Source organism: Cydia fagiglandana, chromosome 17, assembly GCF_963556715.1.
Source record: "Cydia fagiglandana chromosome 17, ilCydFagi1.1, whole genome shotgun sequence".
Classification (NCBI taxonomy): Eukaryota; Metazoa; Arthropoda; class Insecta; order Lepidoptera; family Tortricidae; genus Cydia; species Cydia fagiglandana.
The window spans coordinates 5,788,964-5,813,234 of NC_085948.1; the positions used below are offsets into that span (position 1 = coordinate 5,788,964).

The 24,271-nt window shown below is 37.9% G+C and overlaps 2 protein-coding genes across 2 annotated transcripts in view; one reads left to right on the forward strand and one right to left on the reverse strand.

The window, feature by feature from the left end:
* The window catches only part of LOC134672999 (NAD kinase-like), a 59,732-nt gene extending 45,825 nt beyond the window's left edge, over positions 1-13,907 (reverse strand). The window contains exon 1 of the mRNA XM_063530959.1: positions 13,761-13,907. Within this exon, the coding sequence (XP_063387029.1) occupies positions 13,761-13,894 (134 nt within the window). The 5' untranslated portion in view covers positions 13,895-13,907. The remainder of the gene's footprint in view (positions 1-13,760) is intronic.
* Positions 1-24,271, forward strand: part of LOC134672966 (mitochondrial carrier protein Rim2) — a 317,464-nt gene that overhangs the window by 119,515 nt on the left and 173,678 nt on the right. The gene's annotated exons all lie outside the window — the stretch shown is intronic.

The following is a 24,271-nucleotide window of genomic DNA, read 5'->3' on the forward strand; positions in this document are numbered from 1 at the left end:
GAGAAAGATACTCGCAACTTGCGAACTTTGGTGTTCGTGGTAGGCCCTTTGATGTTATGACTTATGCGTGCCGGCGCATGATCATTGCGTGGCGCGAGGGCATCGCATGGTATCAATACTCGCTTATCGCGCATGCGATTGTCTTGCTTCTACTGTTTAGAACGAAAAGCGTAACAAGGTGTTTTTGAGTTTTTCTGCGTTGTGTGACTGAAGCCACATGGGATTCTATTTAGCAGCCGATCTATTTCAAATATAGGAGAGTGGACAAGAGAGACGAGACAGACATCTCATTTTAACCGACTACAAAAAGCATGTTTGCTATCTCAAAATTGTTATTCCTAAACCCTTGTATTTAATTTAACAACCATTAAGCCCTATTTAGACGATGCGACAACTCGCATGTGAGTTTCATTACATTGCGGTTTTTGATCGGTCGGTTGAATTGGACGTAACCACCAGTCCGCAATGTAACTAAAATCGCATGCGAGTCCGCGCGCCATCTAAATCAGCCCTTAGGGTTTCTGCTCGAGAATTCCCGAGGCGAGAAATCTCGAGAAATTTGTCCTAAGTCGAGACGGGAAAAAAATATTCAATGCCTCGAGAACTCGATAAATAAATCTGTTGTGATAAGTAAAAAGAAAACACGCGTTTAACACAATCATGATGTGTCTATAATGTATTTATTTACGATGACCTACTCGAAGCGGCTGTGGACGTCGATGTGGCGCGTTTGAAAGCAGTGGCATTGCCTGAATCCGGAGCATGGCTGCACGCGCTACCATCACAACACTTGGGCACACTCCTTGATTCTGACCCCCTTCGCATAGGTGTGGCACACTGCGACTGGGCAGCACTGTTTGCGAACCCCACCAGTGTGTGTGCGGGGCTGCAGTTCAACCAAACGGTCACCACGGACTGAGCTGCGTTCGTTGCGCTGGTAGGTTCTCCAGACACCAGTGCATTAACGAAATTATTCGTCGTGCACTGGTGTCTGCGAATGTGCCTTGTGTCCTGGAGCCCCTAGGCTTAAACAGAACCGACGGAAAAAGACCAGACGGACTGACGCTCATCCCATGGGAGAGAGGACGCAGCCTCATTTGGGACGCGACGTGCGTAAGCACATTTGCTCCCTCACACCTCAGCTACACGGTACACAAAGCTGGCGCTGCTGCCGAAAACGCAGCCAAACTGAAACGGGTTAAATACTCAAATCTGCAGCCGACCTTCGATTTCTTACCAATAGCCTTAGAAACCAGCGGGCCTTGGTGTGCTGATGCTAAAAAATTTATTAGAAAATTAGGTCAACGCCTACGAGAGAAAAGCGGCGACCCCAGGTCCGGCGCATTTTTAATCCAGCGTATTTCGCTAGCCGTGCAAAGAGGAAACGCCAGCAGCGTGCTAGGTACATTTAGCCGGGTATCTATGGCCTAACAGCATATAATACCTACCCTTAATTTTTATATTTACGTAGTTATAAGTTTGTAAAATCCGCAGCCCAATCCGCATTGGGCTAGCGTGGGGACTATAGCCCAAGCCCTCTCGCGCATGAGAGGAGGCCTGTGCTCAGCAGTGGGACGTATATAGGCTGAAATGATGATGATGATGATGATGAAGTTTGTAAATTTCTGTTCCTTTTTACATTTCACTAATAAGTAGTAAATTAAATAATTATAAAATTAATTCGGCAAATAAAACAATTAAATATTTAGGTAGTTAAATAAATATGAACAATGTTTTATTTTTTACATTTTCAGGTAGGAACCTACTTACTTAAAACATTTATTACCAACCAAATAAAAAACTACCTTGATCCGTCCCCTATCGTTCAAGCTTTAACCGATTTTCATGTTTTGAAACTTTTGAACTATCATGATTCATGACATTCATGTAGTGTCTTTTTATTGAAAAACGCTTTAAATTTTTTTGTAACGAACCTAGTAATAAGTCTAATAGCAAATATTACAAAACTAAATTACTATTGATAAATCAAATCATCCCGATATATTCCTATTAGCAAAATATTTCAATTTTAGCAGCTTTATTGTTACGTTGAGTAAGTACGAGTAAATAATAGTAATTAGTAAAACTTCTGTAAGTTTTGTCACATCGAGTTAAGTTTGTTGACTTGAATATTGCTGCCTAATAAAATACCATATTGCGGTTTGTTTACATTTTGTTGAATACCTAAAGAAATACACTATAGCATAACACATCGCCGGTGCACACGCCTGCACCTATAGTTTTTTTTTTGTTGTTGTATTTTTGATTATTAAGTGCAATTTATGGTGACTAAAAATGTACCTTATGTTTGATTATTGATCTCACCTACGATTCCTACCAATCTGATTTGTAAAAAAGCAAAAAAAAATTAAATAACATGGTGTTTTTTGGAGCTTTCAAAATTTCTCGAGATACTCGAGAAATGTTGGTCGAGAATTCCCGTGCCTCGAGAAATTAAAAAGGTTGAGAAACCAGAAACCCTAACAACCATATATGTATTTTAAAATTGGTGTACCTATTTCAAAATCCCGGTGAAATTTCTCAAATCCTGAAGGCATAGGTACATAAATTTGGTTTACTTATTTATATCTTCTCGCGCAGTGAGTTTTTTGATGATAACTACCAAACTGAGTACACAAATACACGACCAACGCAAATTTTTAACATGTTTTAGTGATAAACAGTAAATTATTCATTTCAATTAAAACGAATCACGCAGAGCCGCGCAAACCAAAGTATAAAAACAATCTAAAAATTTCCTCAATTAAAAAATTACGAGCAATTTCTTAATTACGTGTTAATGGGAAGTAAATTAAGCTCAAACGAGTGAATCATAGCGTAACGAGGTAATGCATGTGCATCAATTCTGCAGAAACAAGTGCATAATTAAGTTGGGTTGATGATCTTATGACTTATGAGAGTTATGAGAGTTGAGTATCAGAAGCGTCGGCTTTCAATATTTATGTCCGTAATGTGGCAGCAGTGGCAAATACAACATTTAATTGTACGCTACAGACAATTTTTAGGGTTCCGTACCCAAAGGGTAAAACGGGACCCTATTACTAAGACTTCGCTGTCCGTCCGTCCGTCCGTCCGTCCGTCCGTCTGTCACCAGGCTGTATCTCACGAACCGTAATAGCTAGACAGTTGAAATTTTCACAGATGATGTATTTCTGTTGCCGCTATAACAACAAATACTAAAAACAGAATAAAATTAAGATTTAAATGGGGCTCCCATACAACAAACGTGATTTTTGACCAAAGTTAAGCAACGTCGGGAGGGGTCAGTACTTGGATGGGTGACCGTTTTTTTTTTTGCTTTTTTTTCCGTTTTTTTTTGCATTATGGTACGGAACCCTACGTGCGCGAGTCCGACTCGCACTTGCCCGGATTTTTTTAATTGTGATACATTTTTATGTGTAAGAACAATATTTCAATATATTTTTCAATAAATTGTTATTCCTGTTTTTCCTTATTCTTCTCTCTTATATTTACATCCATATCCATGTAAATTTTTTTTTATAAACAAGTAATATTTTCAGGCTAAACAAATTTACCTCAGTTAATCATGTTACTATCCACTCACATGCTTGACATTTTTCAGTGACCTCTATTATTATAATAAAATAAGGGTGACAGCTGGTATAGTTCGTTTTTTTTAGCATTAGAAATAAGGTAAACAATCTTGATGTGTCTTTTAATTGAAAAACACATTTTAAAAATAAGTTACGGCAAATATGTAACAATTATGAATCTAATACGATCATTTAATCATTTATATTCTTCTGCTTTCATAAGTAATAGTTTTTGATTTTTAAAAAGCGTTTTTCAATTAAAAGACATGTCAAGATCGCTTACCTTCTTGCAAGTTCTTTCTAATGATAAAAAAAAAACCGGGAAAGTGCGAGTCTGACTCGCGCACGAAGGGTTCCGTACCATAAAGCAAAAAGAAAAAAAAACAAAAAAAAGCAAAAAAAAAACGGTCACCCATCCAAGTACTGACCCCTCCCGACGTTGCTTAACTTTGGTCAAAAATCACGTTTGTTGTATGGGAGCCCCATTTAAATCTTTATTTTATTCTGTTTTTAGTATTTGTTGTTATAGCGGCAACAGAAATACATCATCTGTGAAAATTTCAACTGTCTAGCTATCACGGTTCGTGAGATACAGCCTGGTGACAGACGGACGGACGGACAGCGAAGTCTTAGTAATAGGGTCCCGTTTTACCCTTTGGGTACGGAACCCTAAAAACGAACTATAGCTACAGTTACCAAAAGCGTGTGAGTGGATATAGGTAGTGACATGCGAAAAACAAAAGTAAAAAATCATTTTTCAAATTACGATCAGCGAAATCCAAGCGAAAAAAAAACCATACGATTGAGAAATAGGCCAAAGCAGTTGCAGGAACTGTAGTGAAAGAAACTGGGCCAAGCCAAGAGCCGTTGACACGGAATGTGAAAGAAACCTCTGTTCTACAAGTTGAATATCGTCCAGTTTCTGAGTATCTGTGAACCTAGGCCCGGCATTAGCGTGAAAGTCTAGGCTGGATGGCCTTGCCTTGTAATAATAATTGCTAACGATAGATTAATGTTAGCTTTAATGCACTGAAAATTACTAGGAATTATATTACAAAGTAACTATCCGTGTGCAACCTTCCCCTATTGTGTAAAAGTGAAAGGCATAAAAAATTCAGGGAGCGCTACACAGAGCGGCTATACCGCGAAAACGAAAATTCGCAAATTGCGGGGATTCCCTTCGGAACTTCGATTTTCGCGGATATAGCCCTGCTATTGAGCTTCGGTGGAAAGAGTATGTTACATTGTGGAAAAATATGTATTTAAAATAAGAATGTATGGTGAGCATTAGAACCACGTCCGTTTTGGAAGACAAGGCCGAAGTGCATTCAAATGGTCCCCAAGACAAGTTGTTACAATGATAACTTAAGTGTAGCATAAAAAACAACGATACGGACGGCGCGATTCGGGAAATGATTTAGATATTCACTAGATATGAAATAGTAAAATTATGTGACGTTCCACGGCAAAAGGTACCCTTGCCCCGGTTGAATATTGGAGCGGCGTTAATACTAGCGTAAGCGCCAGGCGCCATAAGGTACCTTTTGCAGTGGAACGTCACATATCTTTACTATTCCATATCTAGTGAATATCCAAATCATTTCCCGAATCGGTCCGGGAATCTTAGATATCTTAGTGCACCGTGCCTTAAGTACGTTTTAACATTCGTTATTTTATTTGCTAAACCTCACTTCAAACTCCAACGGCGATATTTTATGCCACAGTTGTAAACAACAATTCTCTTCTCTCCGTACCGTCAGACACAGTCAGACATAATTCATAAAGCGATCGCGATAGGAATAAGCGTTCCGTCATAATCATAACCCCCGCAAAGCAATTTAATAATGAAAGTGCTCTAATTATCTTTATTAGCACGCAAGCCATTCTCCGAAACCTATGTTTAATTAGACCCCATTGTCCTGGATTAAGATTCAGTGAAAGTGAGCGTTTTAATTGGATGTACCTAACTAATGACTTGTGCAATTATGATTTTCATATTTATTTATTGCTTCTAGTAAGTACTAATAAAAAGGTTACTTACCTAGAACCACAGAATAAATAATAGTACTAGGTACAGAAGACTCACTCTCTAACAAAACGCGTCTGTTACGATCAGCACAGATATGGCCGCTAGGTGGCGACAGCGCCACGCACGGCTTATGGCAAACCCCAAAATTGGGGCCGAACGGATGTACTTTTAGCTACCTGTAGCAAAGCGACGAAATCGCGGAGCGAGCCACGCCTGCTAGAACCCATAATAGGATAAGCTTTGCTTAGTTTGGGGCTAGGTCGATCTGTGTAAGTAGTAATATAACTAATATATGTATAACGTAGTATTTTGAAATAGTGAAGGTTGGATTGAAAGCCGTAAGCGAATTTTAGCAGCGTGATATCTTATGGAGTGCTTATCAAAAACCTTTGACATGTTTATCGAATAGACTCGTGATTTTATGATATAACATTACCTATAAACTTTACTTAGCATGTTAAAAATAAATTAAATAGCTACAGTCGCCATCAGATACCTATATCGGAGCGGCCAAGGTGCTCATTAATATCTGAGCACGCCTCTATTGTCAAGGCGTTAGAGTGCGTGTTCAGATATTGTGAACACCTTGGCCGCGCTGATATATCTGATCGCGACTGTACCTACCTATCTACTTCGTTGATATAAATGCACATTCATTTTTCAACTTAACTACAATGCCAATGTCAGACTGCAAACATTTGAGTAAATACCTATGGAAAGTAGGGTCAAAAGATCAATAGCAGTACTTGTACAAAACCAATATTTTAGAAATTATATGTCAGAGGAAAACTGCAGGGGTCGATGCTTCTAGATTATCATCATGTTAGGTTAGTCGTCGTACAGTGTCAATATTTAAGATATTTGAAAGGAGATTAGATGTCTAAAATTTGGTAGGTATAGTAAAGCCGGGTCTACACCTGAAGGCCTAGCCTATATGCCAATCGTTTGCGCCGTAGCGAACGAAACGGTAATGCGTTTCTATCACTTTTCTATATAATTGTGCGACAGAGAGACATTATCGTTTTGTTCGCTACGGCCATACACAAAAGAATACTTCGCTAATGCGGCGCAAACGATTGGCATTTTCATAAGAATCATGAGTATCGTATTGAGCACACACTAAATATGGACGCTCATTTCGGGCATACCGTAACACTAGCATCGTCGAATTGATATATAAAAACAGAGCATACCCTGCATACCTTATTGTTGTTTAATGTTTACGTAAAAAATGCATTTCCGCTTGCATTGTTTGTTGACTATCCAATTCCAAATTTACAAAATTAACGGATCTTGTAACATAGCAAAATATTTGAACGGTATTTTAATGAACGTCATTAGCACGTCCATGAAATATCAACAATTTACCACGCAATACCGTATCATTCGCGTGAAATATACCCGTAGGTATTTATATATAACTGTATAAGTTTTAAAGTACCTACTTAATTAACTGATTACTGTGCTGTGTACTAAATCGGTAATTTATTATTTTATCACGCACTATTAAAAAAAATCTCGGTCACATTTTTATCCAACACATATGTTTGAAAAATATCTGCAACCTACATACTACACTACATACCTAGCTATATACTGTAAGTGTACTGAACTGGACTGTAGCTATACATATATAGTATATACAGTCAGCAGCAGAAGTTGCTAAGCGGGCGAGGTGTTCAAAATTGCCTTGACACGCTCTTATTCTCTTAACAGTAAAGTCGCGTCAAGATCATTTTGAACACCTGGGCCGCTTAACAACTTCTGCTGCTGACTGTACTATTTACTAAACTATACACCTAGCTTCTTCGCACAGCTGGACATGTGCTTCCTTTGATTTTACATAAAAGAGGGTTTGAGCTATAGTTCCCCTGCTAGCATATTTCGTAAAGAAAATACATGTATACGTATTAGAGATATCATACTCAACTTGAATTTATTTGCACATTCCCTTCCGATGATTTATAAATTAAAACAACTCGTAAATATCAAATAGCTACTCGAATATAAGTGATGAGGTTTGAGGCTACGTCCTGGTCCTGCGGTTTGAAAACCGCACGCCTGTACCGCTCAACTGCTTTACATTTTTACATGATAAAATGATGTCAGGCGATCTAGGTTAGGAGAGCGAAGCGAGGAGCTACATCAACAATGTAGTGAAGTGGCTTGGAAGCTATCCGGGAAGCTAGGCGACAATCAATTACGCGAACGAGCGCTTTAGTAGGCGGAATGCGATATTGAGTTCATAGAGTGGGCGAGACGGAAAGTTCAATGATCTTGTAAATCCTTAAAAAAACCTTAAAAGTCCGACTCGCATATGCCCATATGCGAGTCGGACTCGCGCACGAAGGGTTCGGTACCATAATGCAAAAAAGAATTTAAAAAAAACGGTCACCCATCCAAGTACTGACCCCGCCCGACGTTGCTTAACTTCGGTCAAAAGTCACGTTTGTTGTATGGGAGCCCCACTTAAATCTTTATTTTATTCTGTTTTTAGTATTTGTTGTTATAGCGGCAACAGAAATACATCATCTGTAAAAAATTTCAATTGTCTTGCTATCACGGTTCGTGAGATACAGCCTGGTGACAGACGGACGGACGGACGGACGGACGGACAGCGAAGTCTTAGTAATAGGGTCCCGTTTTACCCTTTGGGTACGGAACCCTAAAAACCGGCTAAGTGCGAGTCGGACTCGCGCACGAAGGGTTCCGTATCCGTAACATTACGCCAAACGCGGCAAAAGACTCACGTTAGGTATGTACCTCACAGAAAACCGCAATATTACTGACCATCTAGCGACCTTCACCAAGGAGGAGTTTTGGCCGAAGGGTGTCAAGTTTCGGCGGTTTTTAATTAAAAAACACATCAAGATTGTTTACCTAATTTCTAATGTTAAAAAAAACGAAGTATAGTCTATGCAATTGTTCAGTTTAGTGGGTAAATGTAGTATAGGGTTGCCATACGTCCCGGTACGCCGGGACATGTCCTGGTTTGAAGCATGATGTCCTGGTGTCCCGGCCCATAAGCAAATTGTCCCGGTTTATAAATCATAGTTATTTAGTAGGGGGCATTGAGACAGACCTGACAGACAGACGGCCGGACGGTCAACAAAGTGATCCTATTTGGGCTCCGTTTTTTTCCTTTTGAAGTACGAAATCCTAAAAATCTACCTACTATTATCTCGAAAAAATTTCGCGCTCGCTTCGCTCGCGTTTTCATTTAGGTACCTACATTATTTGTGACAGTCAAGTTGAAATTTGGTACATATATATTATGTCAATCTATTACCCGAAGACGGACATGTAACGTAAATAAAATGAATTTTAAACATAGGGGGCACTGATTAGGGGGTAAATGAGACACTTAATAAACAAAGTTTTGCAAACTATATGGTGTTATATATCAAGTGATAGAGCTGTGGGAATCTCAAATATATTTTATTAATAATTTTAAGATTAATAGTTTAGAAGTAATTTAAGTAAATAGACAAAAAATTACCACTTCCCCTCTTTATCTCCGAAACTACTAAAATTAAAAAAAAAAAACTAAATAGTTCCTTACCTATAGATGACAGAAAAACCTATTAGAAGTATGCAGTCAAGCGTGCGTCGGACTTATTACTTAGTTTTTGATCGTCCCTTACGGGTCTTTTTTAAACATTTCACTCACGTTTCACATCAAAATATACATTGTTGAAAATTGTGTAATGTATGGAACCCTTGTAAGGCGAGTCCGACTCGCACTTGGCCGGTTTTCGTTAAATGTCCCGGTCTGAGCCCCCACACTTATGGCAACCCTAATGTAGTAGCCAAATGTATTGTAAGTATAAAAACCGGACAAGTGCGAGTCGGACTTGCCCACCGAGGGTTCCGTACTTTTTAGTATTTGTTGTTATAGCGGCAACAGAAATACATCATCTGTGAAAATTTCAACTGTTTACGGTTCGTGAGATACAGCCTGGTGACAGACGGACGGACGGACGAACGGACGGACAGCGGAGTCTTAGTAATAGGGTCCCTTTTTACCCTTTGGGTACGGAACCCTAAAAAAAAGGATAAGACTGAAGCGGCGTGACGTCGAACATGTCGGAGAGTTAGCTCGAACGTGTTTGACCTACTTTTTTACAAGAGTTGTATTTACGAGGCGGTGGGAATAAGTGATTCAAGTGACTCTGTCGACCTAATTCTAAATTCCAGGTAAAAAAAATGCATTGCAATTTTGCGCAACAGTTAAGTATCTTTTTTTATTTATTTATTGTTCAGAACACATACAGTCATACATAAAAATATAGATACCAGCATGTGCATCCGAGGCACACACCACCGGTTTAAGTCCACCGCCAGGTGGCTTGGGTTCGACGACGGTGCCGCCCTTCCACACATCGACTGAAACCCCTTTTCTACCCTACCTACATATGTCTTACCTAACCCTTTGCCTATGTATTACTTATGATTGTTTTATTATATAAATATAGATAACTTACAAAAATATATAACCACCATAATTTATCTTTCACTAACTATTAAGATACAATAAGAAAGAAAAATTGTATCCCAATTAGGTATTTAATTGGCGTGTGTTACATACGCCTACACACTGATTAATAACTGCAACATTGATGTAGCATTGCTAATGTAAATGGACAGGCGTTTGCATCATGCTAACTGGTAACTCATGATGCTAGCCGCATTTTTGTACGTAAATACATACTTAGTCAATGAGTAAATTATTTTATCCATTTGGTATTAAAATTTTGTACAATTAAGAATATACCGTTATTAAGTACATATGTACCGTTATATTGAAATTCTGAATAATTTAAGCCCCAATGCTACAGTTACAATACAACATTTAAGTTAAAGTACAAAATTATTTTAAAATAAACAGCATTAGATTTGGCATTTTATTTTAAAGGATCACTTCCAGAATGTTTGAATGTATCAGTTACTGATCTGCTATCCCTTGAAACTGTGAATTACTCAGGCAAAAGATGTTTGTTTATACCACAACATTTCTACAAAAACTGGCAAGACACAATTGAAGCATATCTTATAGCACAATCAAGTATAACAGTCTAAAGAAATGTTTTAATAGCTCTTCCTCTTTTTATGCATGCGCTAGACCGGAAGGGCTTCCAATTCAAACCTGGCCCGCTGGCTGTAGTATGAAAACCATCTGTTTAGACTACATGCAGCTAAATCTATCTTACAATGAATTGCTGCCTAAAGAAGTATGTGTAGTTTTTATATTAAAGCTGTGGTTCTCAAACTGAGGTTCTCTGCCAGCCTTAAAACAATACATAAGCAAAACATTTTGTTTGTACTAAGGGGGTTGCATCATGAAAAGTTTGAAAAACACTGTATTAAAGTATTCAACATGAAACGATTTTACCATGCCTAATTATATTAACAGTTTCAACAAGTAATGTAATGATTCCTCGTGAGTAAATGCTAACAAAAAACAGTTACACATGCAACTATTATGCTCAGAAATCAATAAGCAGATGGCAGAGAAATTTAAGTTTATCACACTGTCATCAGAGATTTCAATATTATAAATGCTTATTTAGGTATATTCGGGTAAACCCTAATACTTAAAATTATCGGGTCATTCCTAGATGGACTGTAATTAGTTGGAATTAAGGGTGATTTTCTGATTTACCCGACATTCGGAAGTATTCGGAAAATTACCCTAATACACCTTAATAAAATGTATGATAAAATTCTTTAATACAATAGGTAATTTAACTACCTACCTATTTAAATAAATATAGCTTTTGATATTGGCAAGATACTGACGTTTGTCACGTCAATTTAGCATAATGTTTATGTTTGTTATTATAAATCAGCTGCTTGGACCCAGGCAAACTAGACCTCAGCTCAACAAAACAAAGAGAGTGAAAATATGATCATTTAGATTCTGTGCCATTCTTTTTGTATGTATGTCTGCTGGGTATGTTAGTTAATATGTATTGACCTACCTTTCCTCATCTTCATCGGCTTCTTTGCTTGTGGCTGGGCGTTTTTGTTTGATTTTATTATCCGCCTTTAAAACACTCTTGATTGACGTTTTGTCGTCAATTTTCACACTTTTTTCAGCCATTATTTTAAAACATCGTTCGACTTTAGACAATAATCACAATAAACATTAATCGCTATTATTTATAATATAAAATTGGGGATTTTTCGCCCTTATTTTAGGTTATAGTCCATGAAAATAAAGTAGACGTCGCTCCCTGTCGTTACTGACGCTTTTGACAGTTATGCAGTGCTGCCATACCTAATTTTCAGGAATCCGAAACGAAAGGCGTGTCCAAACGGGGAGAATTTTTCGCCAATCTGATTAATAGAGTAGAGACGCAAGTATACGCGTTTGGGGGCATTTCTTTAATTTAGAGCGCTCAAATATCACCATTTTATAACTGGTGAAAGTGGCCAAATTGGCGTTTGCTTCCGCACCACCTGAATTGATCGGACAATTTAATCATTTTGGCGAAACATTGTTCCCGTCTGGACAGGCCTTTATGTTTTATAAACTGGCAATTCAAATGTCAAATAATAGTATTTTATACAATCGTGATATAATAGAGAGCTTTTCAGTCGAGTACCGTGTTTAGGCAACGAAGCTTGCTGAGTTGCCTAAGTTAGGTACGAGATTGAAAAGCTTGATTATATCACTATTGTATACAATACTTTATCTACGAGCCAAAAAAATAATACTTTAAACTAGTAGAATCATACAAACAAATCAAACCAAAAGTATTCAAAGCTAAGATACGCAAGCAGCCGCGATACCTTCATACTGGTACGCGCCCCCGGCGCTGCGCACGGCGCTTTGGTCAACGACACCTTCTCGTAACTCATGAGGCCCTGGTACTTGCTCCGCGCTAAATTCAATTTTTAGACAGTTGTTTTCTCGATTTTGGCCACCGTAGCCTATGGAGACTAACAAGCAACACTAAGTGGTTTTCGTAGTCTATGGATGTTGCTATTTTAAGGGTGTCACATGCTCGTTTCTGACTTATGAACCAATTGTTTCTACTATACAACCTAAAATAAATAATTAATTTGAGCTATACTTTTGTTTCGTCCTGTTGATCGCGGAGAGCTGTGATTGGTCAATTTCATTATAGTTGACTAAACTGTATCGTAATGAATATTATAGTTGAGTTGGGAGCCCACACATTAAAAATACCCAATTGAAGTTTGGTATATGAAATCTTAATTCAAGAATTATAGTCGACGAGTAGATAAAATAACTTTACGATTGTTTATGATATTTTTAAACCCGAAATAACGGATCGGAGTAAACAAGAGGTTTCGATATGGACGATTGTTTGACTAATGAGAGATCTCACCTACATGTATTTCGACAATACTCTGTTACAAACTAAGATGCCAGAACTTCTGGCCCAGAAGCATCATGTAAGTCTTGTATAGAATATGGTCAAAGAGTGCCTCATACGATACGCTGCCGCTGCCGTCTGCCGCTGCCGCTACTCTTTTGATGCCTCTTAATTCGACCTGGGCTATAACCGCGAAAATCGAAGTTCGCAAATTGCGGGGATTTTTCTCTGTCACTCTAATTATGCCTTCGTTGGAGTAAAAGAGAAAGATCCCCGCAATTTGCGAATTTCGGTTTTCGCGGTAGCCGCTCTGGATCAACCAACTTAGCTCTACATTGGCCACATAGGTAGTTGACGAGTGGATGGTAAGTACATAGACTAGGAATCCTCTAGACGGAGTTTACAGCAATTATTTCATGCAACCGATGATGCCAAAAATGCGGGGGTGCGCGGGACGAGTAGGTGAGCGAAGTCCCGTGCCGTGATTGGTCCGTTCAAACGACGAACGAGTTCACGGACGTCACACAAAGACACTTTCGACTCGAACATGGAGTAAAATTACCGTATGCGTCGCAGAGGGGGTAGCGCGACTATGCTAAGTCTGGAGGATGTTTTGTCTGTGGGTAAGTATAAGTAGCGAGGGAAGTAGGCAGAGGGGCAGAGGCGTAAGCAGAGAAGGAGGCAGAAGCAGCTAGAGGAGGAGGCTAGGTGGCCGCGCCACTCGTCGTCGGCCGCCATACTGTCCGCTTACTTCCCTCATTACTTCCCATACCACTCATCAAGTGTTTGGCATAAATTAAGTAAGTTTACCTGAATGTTTTCAGCCTGTCAGCCATATTTGTGAGCGGTGTTTTGCGGAGGGGCGTCGGGGAGCCCCCTGGCGAATTGTCACGTGACACAGACACCAGCGCGCGCGCCACCATAAGGTCTTGTTCATTCATCATTCTGTAAAAATGTAAGTACCTTTGTATTATTGGTTCGACTTCGATTGTGAAATTAAAGTAAGAATGGTAAGAGCTTATTAGGCACGATAGTGAATTAATGTCGAAGCTAAAGTCGTAGCCAACTAGCAAGTTTCCTCTTCTAAACTTAACTTCAAAATTAACGTATATCGTAAATGGGATAGTGAAAGGTTTTGTTTGTACAGTCAGCCAAGAAAGTGGTTTACCACTTTTCGACTCTATCGATCAGATGATAGAGTCGAAAAGTGGTAAACCACTTTCTTGGCTGACTGTACTTAAATAAAAAGCACGGAGACAATAATAATGTCACGAAAAGAAATACTTATAGGTATTAAGGTTTTCAACCGCACCTAAAGTCTAATATTTGTCAACTTTGTAGTATATTACAGTACAGTTGTATACTGCTAGCCAATGTAGGTAGCTAATGTCTGGTAGGTGGTAGGTGGTATTATACTCGTACATATTTGAACACCTTTGGTACGTGTATATGTAATAGCACATATAATATATGCTAAGTTTACTTAGGTGCTTACTATGCAAAATTGCTTGAATTATACTCAATTCGTAATCTCACATAATAGCCCACGACCTAACCTGACCTCTTTTCAAACGCTATCAGAATATCAACCTTATATCTAAGCAATAAGATGAGATTGTTGTCAATTGGCAAAAGGTCGGTAAAGGTATAAAAATATATCGGGATCCTGCTTGCCAAGGCAATCTCCTAGGGCTGTCAACAAGGATTACCGAACGCTTCGTCACAAATAAACCAGTATACCCTAATCTCTGATTTCCCTGAGATGTTATGGATCTCGGAGTGAATGTTATGTGGACGAGATAACAGTCGAGACAAAATGTTTGTGAATATTCACGTAAGTTAATTGCCTATATGAATACGTGTGAGGCAAATTGCTCACTTGGGTATTATTTCAATAATTGGCTATCGAGTTCAGTAATAGGTAGTAATTTGGTAATAATTTGTCGTACATGGTGTTAAAGTATAGCTTTAAATTCTAGTTATAGTTTTGGTGGATGAACGTGTTATACGATCCTAGATTCTTTAGTACTACACCTATCAGGCTGAGACTGCCAATTGACCCAGAGACCAAAGAGATAAGTGAGTTGAGCTAAAGTTTCAGACTTGACTCCATTCCTATAAGATTTTTATAACTAATTAGGTATTGCGTCAATTGCGTGTTTAGCAATTGCGGGCTAGCTTGTTAAACTTGTTATCATAAGTCTTATATTAAACGAGTAATTCTTGTATATTTATTTATATATGTAGGTATATGTTTCGGGGATCTCGGAAACGGCTCTAACGATTTCGATAAATTTGCTATATGGGAGTTTTCGGGGACGAAAAATCTATCTAGCTAGGTCTTATCTCTGGGAAAATGCGCGTTTTTGAGTTTTTATATGATTTCCGAGCAAAGTCTCCCAGATATTATAAATAAAAAGAAACTTACTTGGTACATTGCGGTGTTTCTAGATACATTAAATGTGACTAAGGCCCACTTGCATCATCCCACTAACGCGGAGTTAAGCGGTTAAACCGTTAACTCAATGTCAAATTGTACTGGTAACCATGGTAACTCCAGGTTTAACCGATTAACCCCGGGTTAATGGAATGGTGCAAGTGGGCCTAAGTAAATACAGTATACCTAGTATAGTATAGATACCTACTTTAATTATACTCGTATTTATCTCACCTGCCACATTAACACCTTTATAGCCCCTTAAACGTAATTTATTATTAATACCATAACACCTGTGCTTTACTTGATGAAGTCATGTTATACAGGGTGGAACATTTCTAGGCACTGAGCTGAAAGGATAGTGTTATCTAAGTGATCTACAATCGAGTTATTATAATCGTAAAGCTGGATTAAAAAGTAAAACAAAATCATTAAAAGTAAATATTTTTATATCAGTGACAACCCTACACAGTTATTTACATTTTAAATTGACACATGTCATGTCATGTCATATAGGATCTTCTTGCTAGGGTTGAAACACACTGCATCTTTGCACTAATGTTTAACAAATTGTATCTCAAAAAAGGTTAGAAATATTAACACGATTAATAAGTGTAAAATAAAGTACGTAGCCTAAACAGTTCCCCATTTGAATCAAAGTACAGAAGAGTCCATCGTTCTGTTCCACCCAAAATACAGGGTCATTTTTGGACCGTTAGCCATATTGTGCGAGGTGATTAGGTAGGTCATACTGAACAACTTTTTCTATGGGCCAACCCCGAAATCCCAAAAAAAAATTAGGCCTTCCCGTAGAAAACGTCGACATCCACTCGACCAAAATGAAATGTATGAAATGGCCAAAAAAAATTCTGTGATTTCGGTGTTGGTCCCATAGAAAAAGTTGTTCAGTATGGCCTACCTAATCACCTCGCACAATATGGCTCGTCGTCGTCGTCGTAAATTTAAGAGTTAGACTCTTGTCGGTGTAGCTCTCTCCATTTGACTCTATCCAGGGCCACCTCCTTGATTTCCTTATATGACATTACAGCTACCTTACAATAAGGCTAACGGTCCAAAAATGACCCTGTATGTTGTTTTGTTACTTATAGATATTTTTGAAGGCGACTAAATGGTACGAATTTTTGCAAACATTTTCCTTATAGTAGTAGACATAGGCTGTGAATAGATTTGTTTACGAGTAGTTATGTTTATGTAGTCTATGCAATTGTTCAGTTTAGTGGGTAAATGTAGTAGCCAAATGTATTGTAAGTATAAAAACCGGACAAGTGCGAGTCGGACTTGCCCACCGAGGGTTCCGTACTTTTTAGTATTTGTTGTTATAGCGGCAACAGAAATACATCATCTGTGAAAATTTCAACTGTTTACGGTTCGTGAGATACAGCCTGGTGACATACGGACGGACGGACAGCGGAGTCTTAGTAATAGGGTCCCGTTTTACCCTTTGGATACGGAACCCTAAAAATATTCTTTAGAAATCAATTCAATAGCAGTCTAATATAGGGTCTAACTTATTAACTGAAATCGTTTGCGTCTTTTCTGTAGACATCGAAAAGTTAAGAGAATCGAAAGCTAAATGTTTACGCTGCACATATTAGACCCAAAACCTTACAGGTGGAATGTATTTTTCCAGTAAGTAGCTGAGATTCGATAAAAAAATAATATCTACCCGACCCGGGTCGTTAACTTTTAATGTTTTGTTCCCAGAAGTGAAGTATTTGATCCAATTTACCCAACCTTTAGTAATATTAAATCCTTGTCTTGTGCCTGTGGTGTCATCTTATACATTATACATTCAGGATAAGTATACCTAGTAACTATGCCGTGTGTAAAATGCACATATTTAAGTATGTGTATTTTGTATAAGTATCAAAGTTAGTGAAATCTATAATGTTGACTATTGTTGACATAATCAATTGATACACAGTTAAAATACAATTAAAAAAATCTTAACATTCCATTAAAAATATCTTTGTAACACTTACTAGTTGTCAAATCACTTCACAGGTCACAACGCTAGCATTTCAGTCGATCGATATTTTCTCGATTTTCTTTTTGGTCGTAGCTCGGTCGATACCGGCGCACGCGCGCGTGTTTTGTATGACAATGCGTGGGGTCGCGGGTCGGGTGAGTGAAGTACGAAGTAAGCCACGGTCGCGGGCGCAGCCTCTCACTAGGCTCACTATAATTATTTTCATGCTTCCGAGCTCGTATGTCAACGCATGGGGTGGTAAGGAGTAAGGACCGTGAAGTGAGTTGATTTTAATCGATCATTGTAGTTGAATTTTTGCGGAAAATTGAATATATGGAACCTTAATGGTGAAAAAGGAAAATCTAAACTTTATTATGTTATAACAGTAGGAAACATTTAAATCTAATCGTTTCAAATCTGCGCTTGTAAGTTGTAAATCATCGTTTCTATTTTTTCCGGTGGTTATTCCACGATCAAATAATACTTTAGATACTAAATTAAAAGTTATTGCCATAGTTTAAGAGCACAGCAGAGTACCTAACTGTCTTTCTGTTGGTCCTGGGAAAGACATCAACGAAATTCGCTGGAATACTGAAGGAAACAGATGGCTGGGACTAATCCAAATAAGGCCTAGTTTACCCTCTGAGTTGGAAGGTCAGAAGATCTTGGGATTAGTTGTCAAGCAAGCGGACCCCAGGCTCCCATGAGCCGTGGCATAATTGGCATAAATGCCGGGATAACGCGAGGAAGAAAAAGACAGAAGGAAACAGTATATTGAACATTGTTCCCAGATGGATTTTAAGGGCTTCTACAGTTAATGATGGAGAAAAGGGAATCATAAGCGTCCATTACATTTATCTAAGTACGTACATCTCAAGTCGTTTCTCAACTTCTCAAGTACTTACCTAAGGTGTATATAATAACGCGCGATGTTTTTCACAGGATGTTAGCAATGTCGAAGCAATTGATAGAGTTTGTACTACAAGCTTGTCGTCGTTAAATATTGACTCGCCATTGATTGACGTTGCCGTCATTGAGGGACCGGTTTGGCGTTAAATCGTGATTTAACATCACTGGTAGTCATTATATTCTGTAATTGTTTCTCAATAAGCTGTATTTTATGACCCGTTTGTCGCTGTGATGATACAGGACAAATGCCACCGGATGCCATTAGTATTGTAATAGGTACAGGTTAGCAGTAATATTTAATCACAGCTACGGAAGCAGAGGGGATTAAGAAGGGAAGAAGAGTCAAAGCAATAAGTTCACTCTAGATTTTTTATTTCTAGTAAGAGAGTCGGCTTATCGGCTAGCTAGAGCTAAGCACGGAACGTAATAGCTACGTTGGATGAGGAGAAGATGACGTAGGTAGTAGACGTGAACGAAAATATCAACTTACTAGCTTTTGCCCGCGACTTCGTCTGCATGGAATCAGTGACAGCAGTCAAACTAGGTATAGCGCCTGGATAATGCTAATAGCAATTATTAGGCAATTCATTAAATTAACTCTTTTAATTCCACCTCCCTTTGCACTCTCTTCAGGTATATTTCCGTCATAAAAACTATCCTATGTCTTTCCCCGGGACTCAAAACTGTCTCTATACCAAATTTCAACTAAATCGGTTCATCGGCTTAAGCGTGAAGAGGTAACAGACAGACAAACACACTTTCGCCTTTATAATATTATATTATATATATATATTATTATATATAGTATGCAATGCAATGTCGTTATTAATCATGATTCATGATCCTAAACTTCACGATTCTATGCGCCTGATGGTAGGTAACAGGCCCTATTTCACCAACGTGACAGGTGCGACAATTCGACAAGTCACATTGTTGCTGACGTCACAGGCATCCATAGGCTACTGTTATTGCTTACCATCGGGCGGGCCGTATTCCTGTTTGTCACCATAATTATATTATTTAAAAAAAACTTTATTATATCGGCAACAAACAGCTATTTCTCTTTTGATGTTTATGATGATAATGATGACAATTGTCACAAGATTTCAAAGAACTTTCGGTAATTCTTGACAGCAAATGAGTTCTGTGTCGGAATTTCGTGACAATTGTCGTATTTCTTGTGACAATTGTCATTAGCTTCGCAAAATAAGTACTTATTTACTGGCGATATAGTGGAGTTTTTTTTTAATTGACATGTTGGTGGCAAACAACCACACCGCCCGTCTGATGGTAAGCGGTTACCGTAGCCTATGGAGGCCTGTGACGTCAGTAACAGTGATGTCGACAAATGCGACATTTGTGACGTTGGTGAAATAGGGCCCTGGAGCGATACAAGTCTCGGATAAACCAAGGACAAGCTCGCATGTCAGCAAAATGTTCTCTGAATAACGGATAGGCTGACACTTGAACAATTGAACATACACTTATCGATCATTTTCAATGCTTGGTTGTTATTGCCATAGCTTTCTGTGCATCGTCTCGGGACAACCAGTATAAGAGAGACCCCAAAGATTCTTGGTAACTTTTCTAAATTGGATTATCCTAAAAAGAGGATTACGTACATTTTTACTTGATGGAAGAGCATATTCATGACGGCCGGGTGAATTTTATGAAGAAGACAAGAACACCGCTCAATCGAGTGTCCAGATTACCAGTTCGCCGGAAGAAATTAGCCTGTCAGTTGTTCGGAACTGTCACCTTTTGAGTTTAACTGACAGGCCGATAGCGTCCGGCGGACTGGTAATCAATGGGCCCTTTCAATCTTGTAAAGTTTGTAGCATTATAAAATGGGGTCCTGATTCGAACTGGGCTTATGGGCTACATGGAGATTTGGTTGATAAATACTTAAAAAATCTTTCATATAATTCATAATTCATAATTCATAATTCATTTATTGCATTTATAATCATGTGTTACATAAGGTCTTACAAAGAGCATTTTACAGCTAGTGTTCACATGAACCCTGTTAGGGTACATAGCAATGTAAGTACTTAACTAAAACTTAATACTACAGTAAATTTAACCTAATTTTTATATGGCATGCAACATGACACGATTTTGTAGTGGAAAATTATTAAGAAAATTAAAATTTATTAAAAATAGTTTTCGGTTTGACTAGTTTACAAGTGGTTAAATTTAACATCGACAATAAAATAAATTAATTAAAAACATTTATGTTGTATAATTAATAATAAATTAAAAATATTTATTCATTGCTTATCAATTGAGTGTAAAAGAAAATGATACATTTTATTTGAGGATGATACATTTTATTATAACATTTACATTTATATGTACCAATATTTTTAGTTCGATAAGGTTGTATCATTTAAAAATTCCTCAACAGAGTAATAGCACCTTTTAATTAACAGATCTTTAAGTTTTCGTTTGAACAATTCATCTTTGGTTTCGTTTTTTATTACGTCTGGTATTTTATTCGCTATTAGTATACATCGGTAATACGGACCATTTCTGAACATTGCTAATGTTGAAATTGGTAATTCTAGCTGGTTTAATTTATTTCGTCTCTGTGATTTTATTACTTTTTGTTTAAATAAATTCATGTTCTTCCTAACAAATAGAGCTGCTTCTAGAATATAAATAGAGGGTAACGTAAGGATTTCAAGTTTAATGAAATGTGGAACACAGCTATCTGGTACCCGAGTATTTGATAGAATGCGGATGCATTTCTTTTGTAATATGAGTAACTGGTGTACATCAGTGCTGGCTCCCCATAATATTACACCATATTGGAGCCATGCATGGGCGAAGGCAAAATAGGCTGATAACGCGGTTTTCTGATTTGTATTGGCCTTGAGAACACTTAGTGCATATATAAAGCTACTCAATTTACTCTTGATGGATTGAATATGATATTTCCAATTTATACTTGAATCAATTGTTATTCCTAATAATTTAAATTCAGCTACTTCTTCAATAATTGTATTATTTATCTGTAATGTCATTTCTAATGCGGCTTTTTGTGTGGGTTTAAATTGTATTATTTTAGTTTTGCTTATATTTATTTCTAAATTATGGTTTACTAGCCATTCGCAAACTGTTTTTGATACTTCTGACAAGCGCTCGTTACATTCTGTGCTACTATCACTACTTATGAGTATGGACACGTCGTCAGCAAACATCACGCATTTAGTGTTTATGTTTAGTATTTTGGGCAAGTCGTTTATATAAGCGAGGAATAGGAGACAACCAGTTACACTTCCCTGGGGGATTGAACATGTTATATGTCGCATTTTTGAGGTTACGGTTTTTGTCTCTCCCGAGTTTGTATACTTAGTACCAGTTGATTTGTACACACTGCTGCCGGTTTTGTAGATATGTTTGAAACCATCTATATGCGTTACCTCTGATCCCCATGCCATATAATTTTCGCAACAGAATATCATGTGATACGATATAAACTTTATATTAACACAACCACACTCGCTCAGTTAATTGGTAGACCTTATGAGTATGTCCTATACGGTGATGGCAATGAGAATAACAGGCCAGAACTGACATTGGTCAACCGCTTTCAAAATTTCAATCCCGTTTTCTATCACGATGTTCAATGATAACCCTTCAAAATGATTGATGACGTCTGGCTATGTTGCTCGTTGGTGCATGGGGATATTTTAGCTTGGACATGTTACATACAACAGCCTGATTCGGATCTTTAACCTACTTATCCTGCTACATGCTTCCATACATATCTATAGCTTTATAGTTTACGAAAAGGGAGGGAGGCATAATTTTATCGTTTTTGTATATAGATACTTAAAGAAATACTGAAGCAATTTTCTACAAACAGTGAATAAGCCTGTATGTTATTACCCATTACCCATAACAAGTAGTAGTAGTTAAGTAGCGGAAATTATAAAATAAATTATCAGCGTTTAAGATTAATAACAACATATGTAGTTAATTACTAATGTGTACACCTGTGGTATTAATCATCCATTTTATGTTATTGCATGACTTGGACTAAAATGATTGGGAATATTGGAATTGACGCTATAGTAGTTCAACTAGATTTAACATACAATAGGCCTATTAGACATAATATGGCTTTACTAAAACCGTTACAGACCATATGGTTTATCTAATTATATTGCCACAAATCGCCAGCCAGTGCCAATTAGCAAGATCTACTTTTGTAGATGGCTGAGTTTTTGTCAGGTTTTACTGAAGTTTATAGGCAATACTATTAAACACCGTGTACCTATATACTCAATGTCATACTAAAATATATTTATTAATTTTATTATATTATACACCAATTATAGCATTGCAACTTATATCAGTGTCATAACAAAAGCAGACATTTCGGTGCAGCGGAGTGGTGTTAACGGAATTCGTATAAACAGTTTCAACCCTAATGAATAATTAGCGTTAATTAAGTTAATATTAACCTTAATTTACCATTTCTGTAGTCAGTGGCGGATTTGCAATCTTTGCCGCTCTAGGCCCCACAGGCCCTGTAGCCGCCCCTTTCTCAGCACTCATCCTATTGACTACATTTTGAGTTATTTCTTGTTAACTTCAGCGAATTTTTAGTCACAATTTCCGCCACTGTCTGTAGTCAAAAGTATAAAACACTGGTGATGCAATTTTGATACTCCCAAAAACTATAAGTACCGGGAACGTTCTGTTGGGACTACTCGAGACTTACTACTACTACTGAGAGTAAGTCACAAATAGAAATTAGGCTCCAATATCCATAACTTTTGACTGCCTATTACGGAAGACACATTTATTTTACTCTTTGTATAATATGAGTTAATATGACCCCTATAGGTAATTCACACTTATAGGGAGTGACATAATTTTCTAGAAAGTAAATATTACCTTGAAACTATTACAAAAACAAACATTCATCCATCAGCGCAATGTTTACCTGCATCAGGCAGTAAGTGTTAGTAATCCAAGGTTTTTTTGTATAGCCTATATTGTGTCCCACTGCTGGGCAAAGGCCTCCCCTGTCTTTCGCCACTCGTCACGGCTTTGTGCATGCTCCCGCCAGTCGCCACAAAATGAGTCCAGGTCGTTTCGCCATCTCATTTTTCAATCCAAGGTTTAAGTACTAAAAATAGACACCAACAATTTTACAAATTAAGAAAAAGTATCTACAATTCTACATTCAACTCATTGACATCCGAGGCCGCCTTTTAAACTAGTGTTAGTGTTCAAGTGAAAAAATCCAGAGCATATTTTTCAGAGCGCGTGGCAGACAGACAGTCACCACCGCTGACCGGTCGGGGCGGTCGGGCGACTGACCTTTTAAGCTTGTGGCCTCAATACACAATTTAGCATGGCAAATATTGGTAAGAGTATTCAGACTTAGACAAGGAAGTCTACCTAAAGTACTGGACGCCCTTGAGTGATACCGAAGCTTCGCCAATGCAATGAGGACTTACGCTGGGCTCCGTAAAGTTAAATTTCGCTTAAAAAAAATCGCGATCGCTCGGTGTCCGGGGCAGGGCATATTCCTTCGCCGTCTGGCTGTAAAAAGGTTAAAATAAAACTGCATTATTCATTACAAAGGATTCTTTTTTAAATTGTTTCCAATTGACTATTTCCTTCTCTGCCTTGAGTCTTGAGTTGTTAACTTCATATTATACTTACAATACTTTGCAAGGTAGAGGTAAATCTGGAATTTTAACATACGCAGCTCATCCTGTCAGGAATCAATACACTCGCAGCGCCATCTGCACTGAGCTACGGCAATAATATTATCGATGTTTGCTTGATTCTTTTTATCACTAGCCGTCTTATCTATTACGACATGTTACAGTAAATTTATCAAGTAATTAAGAATTATTTACGGGTGCGACCACGCTACATTGGCATGCCAAGTGCTAATTCTTCTTTATTAAAATAATACCAAGTCCTAATATATTCATTATGACTACTAAATCGGTGAAA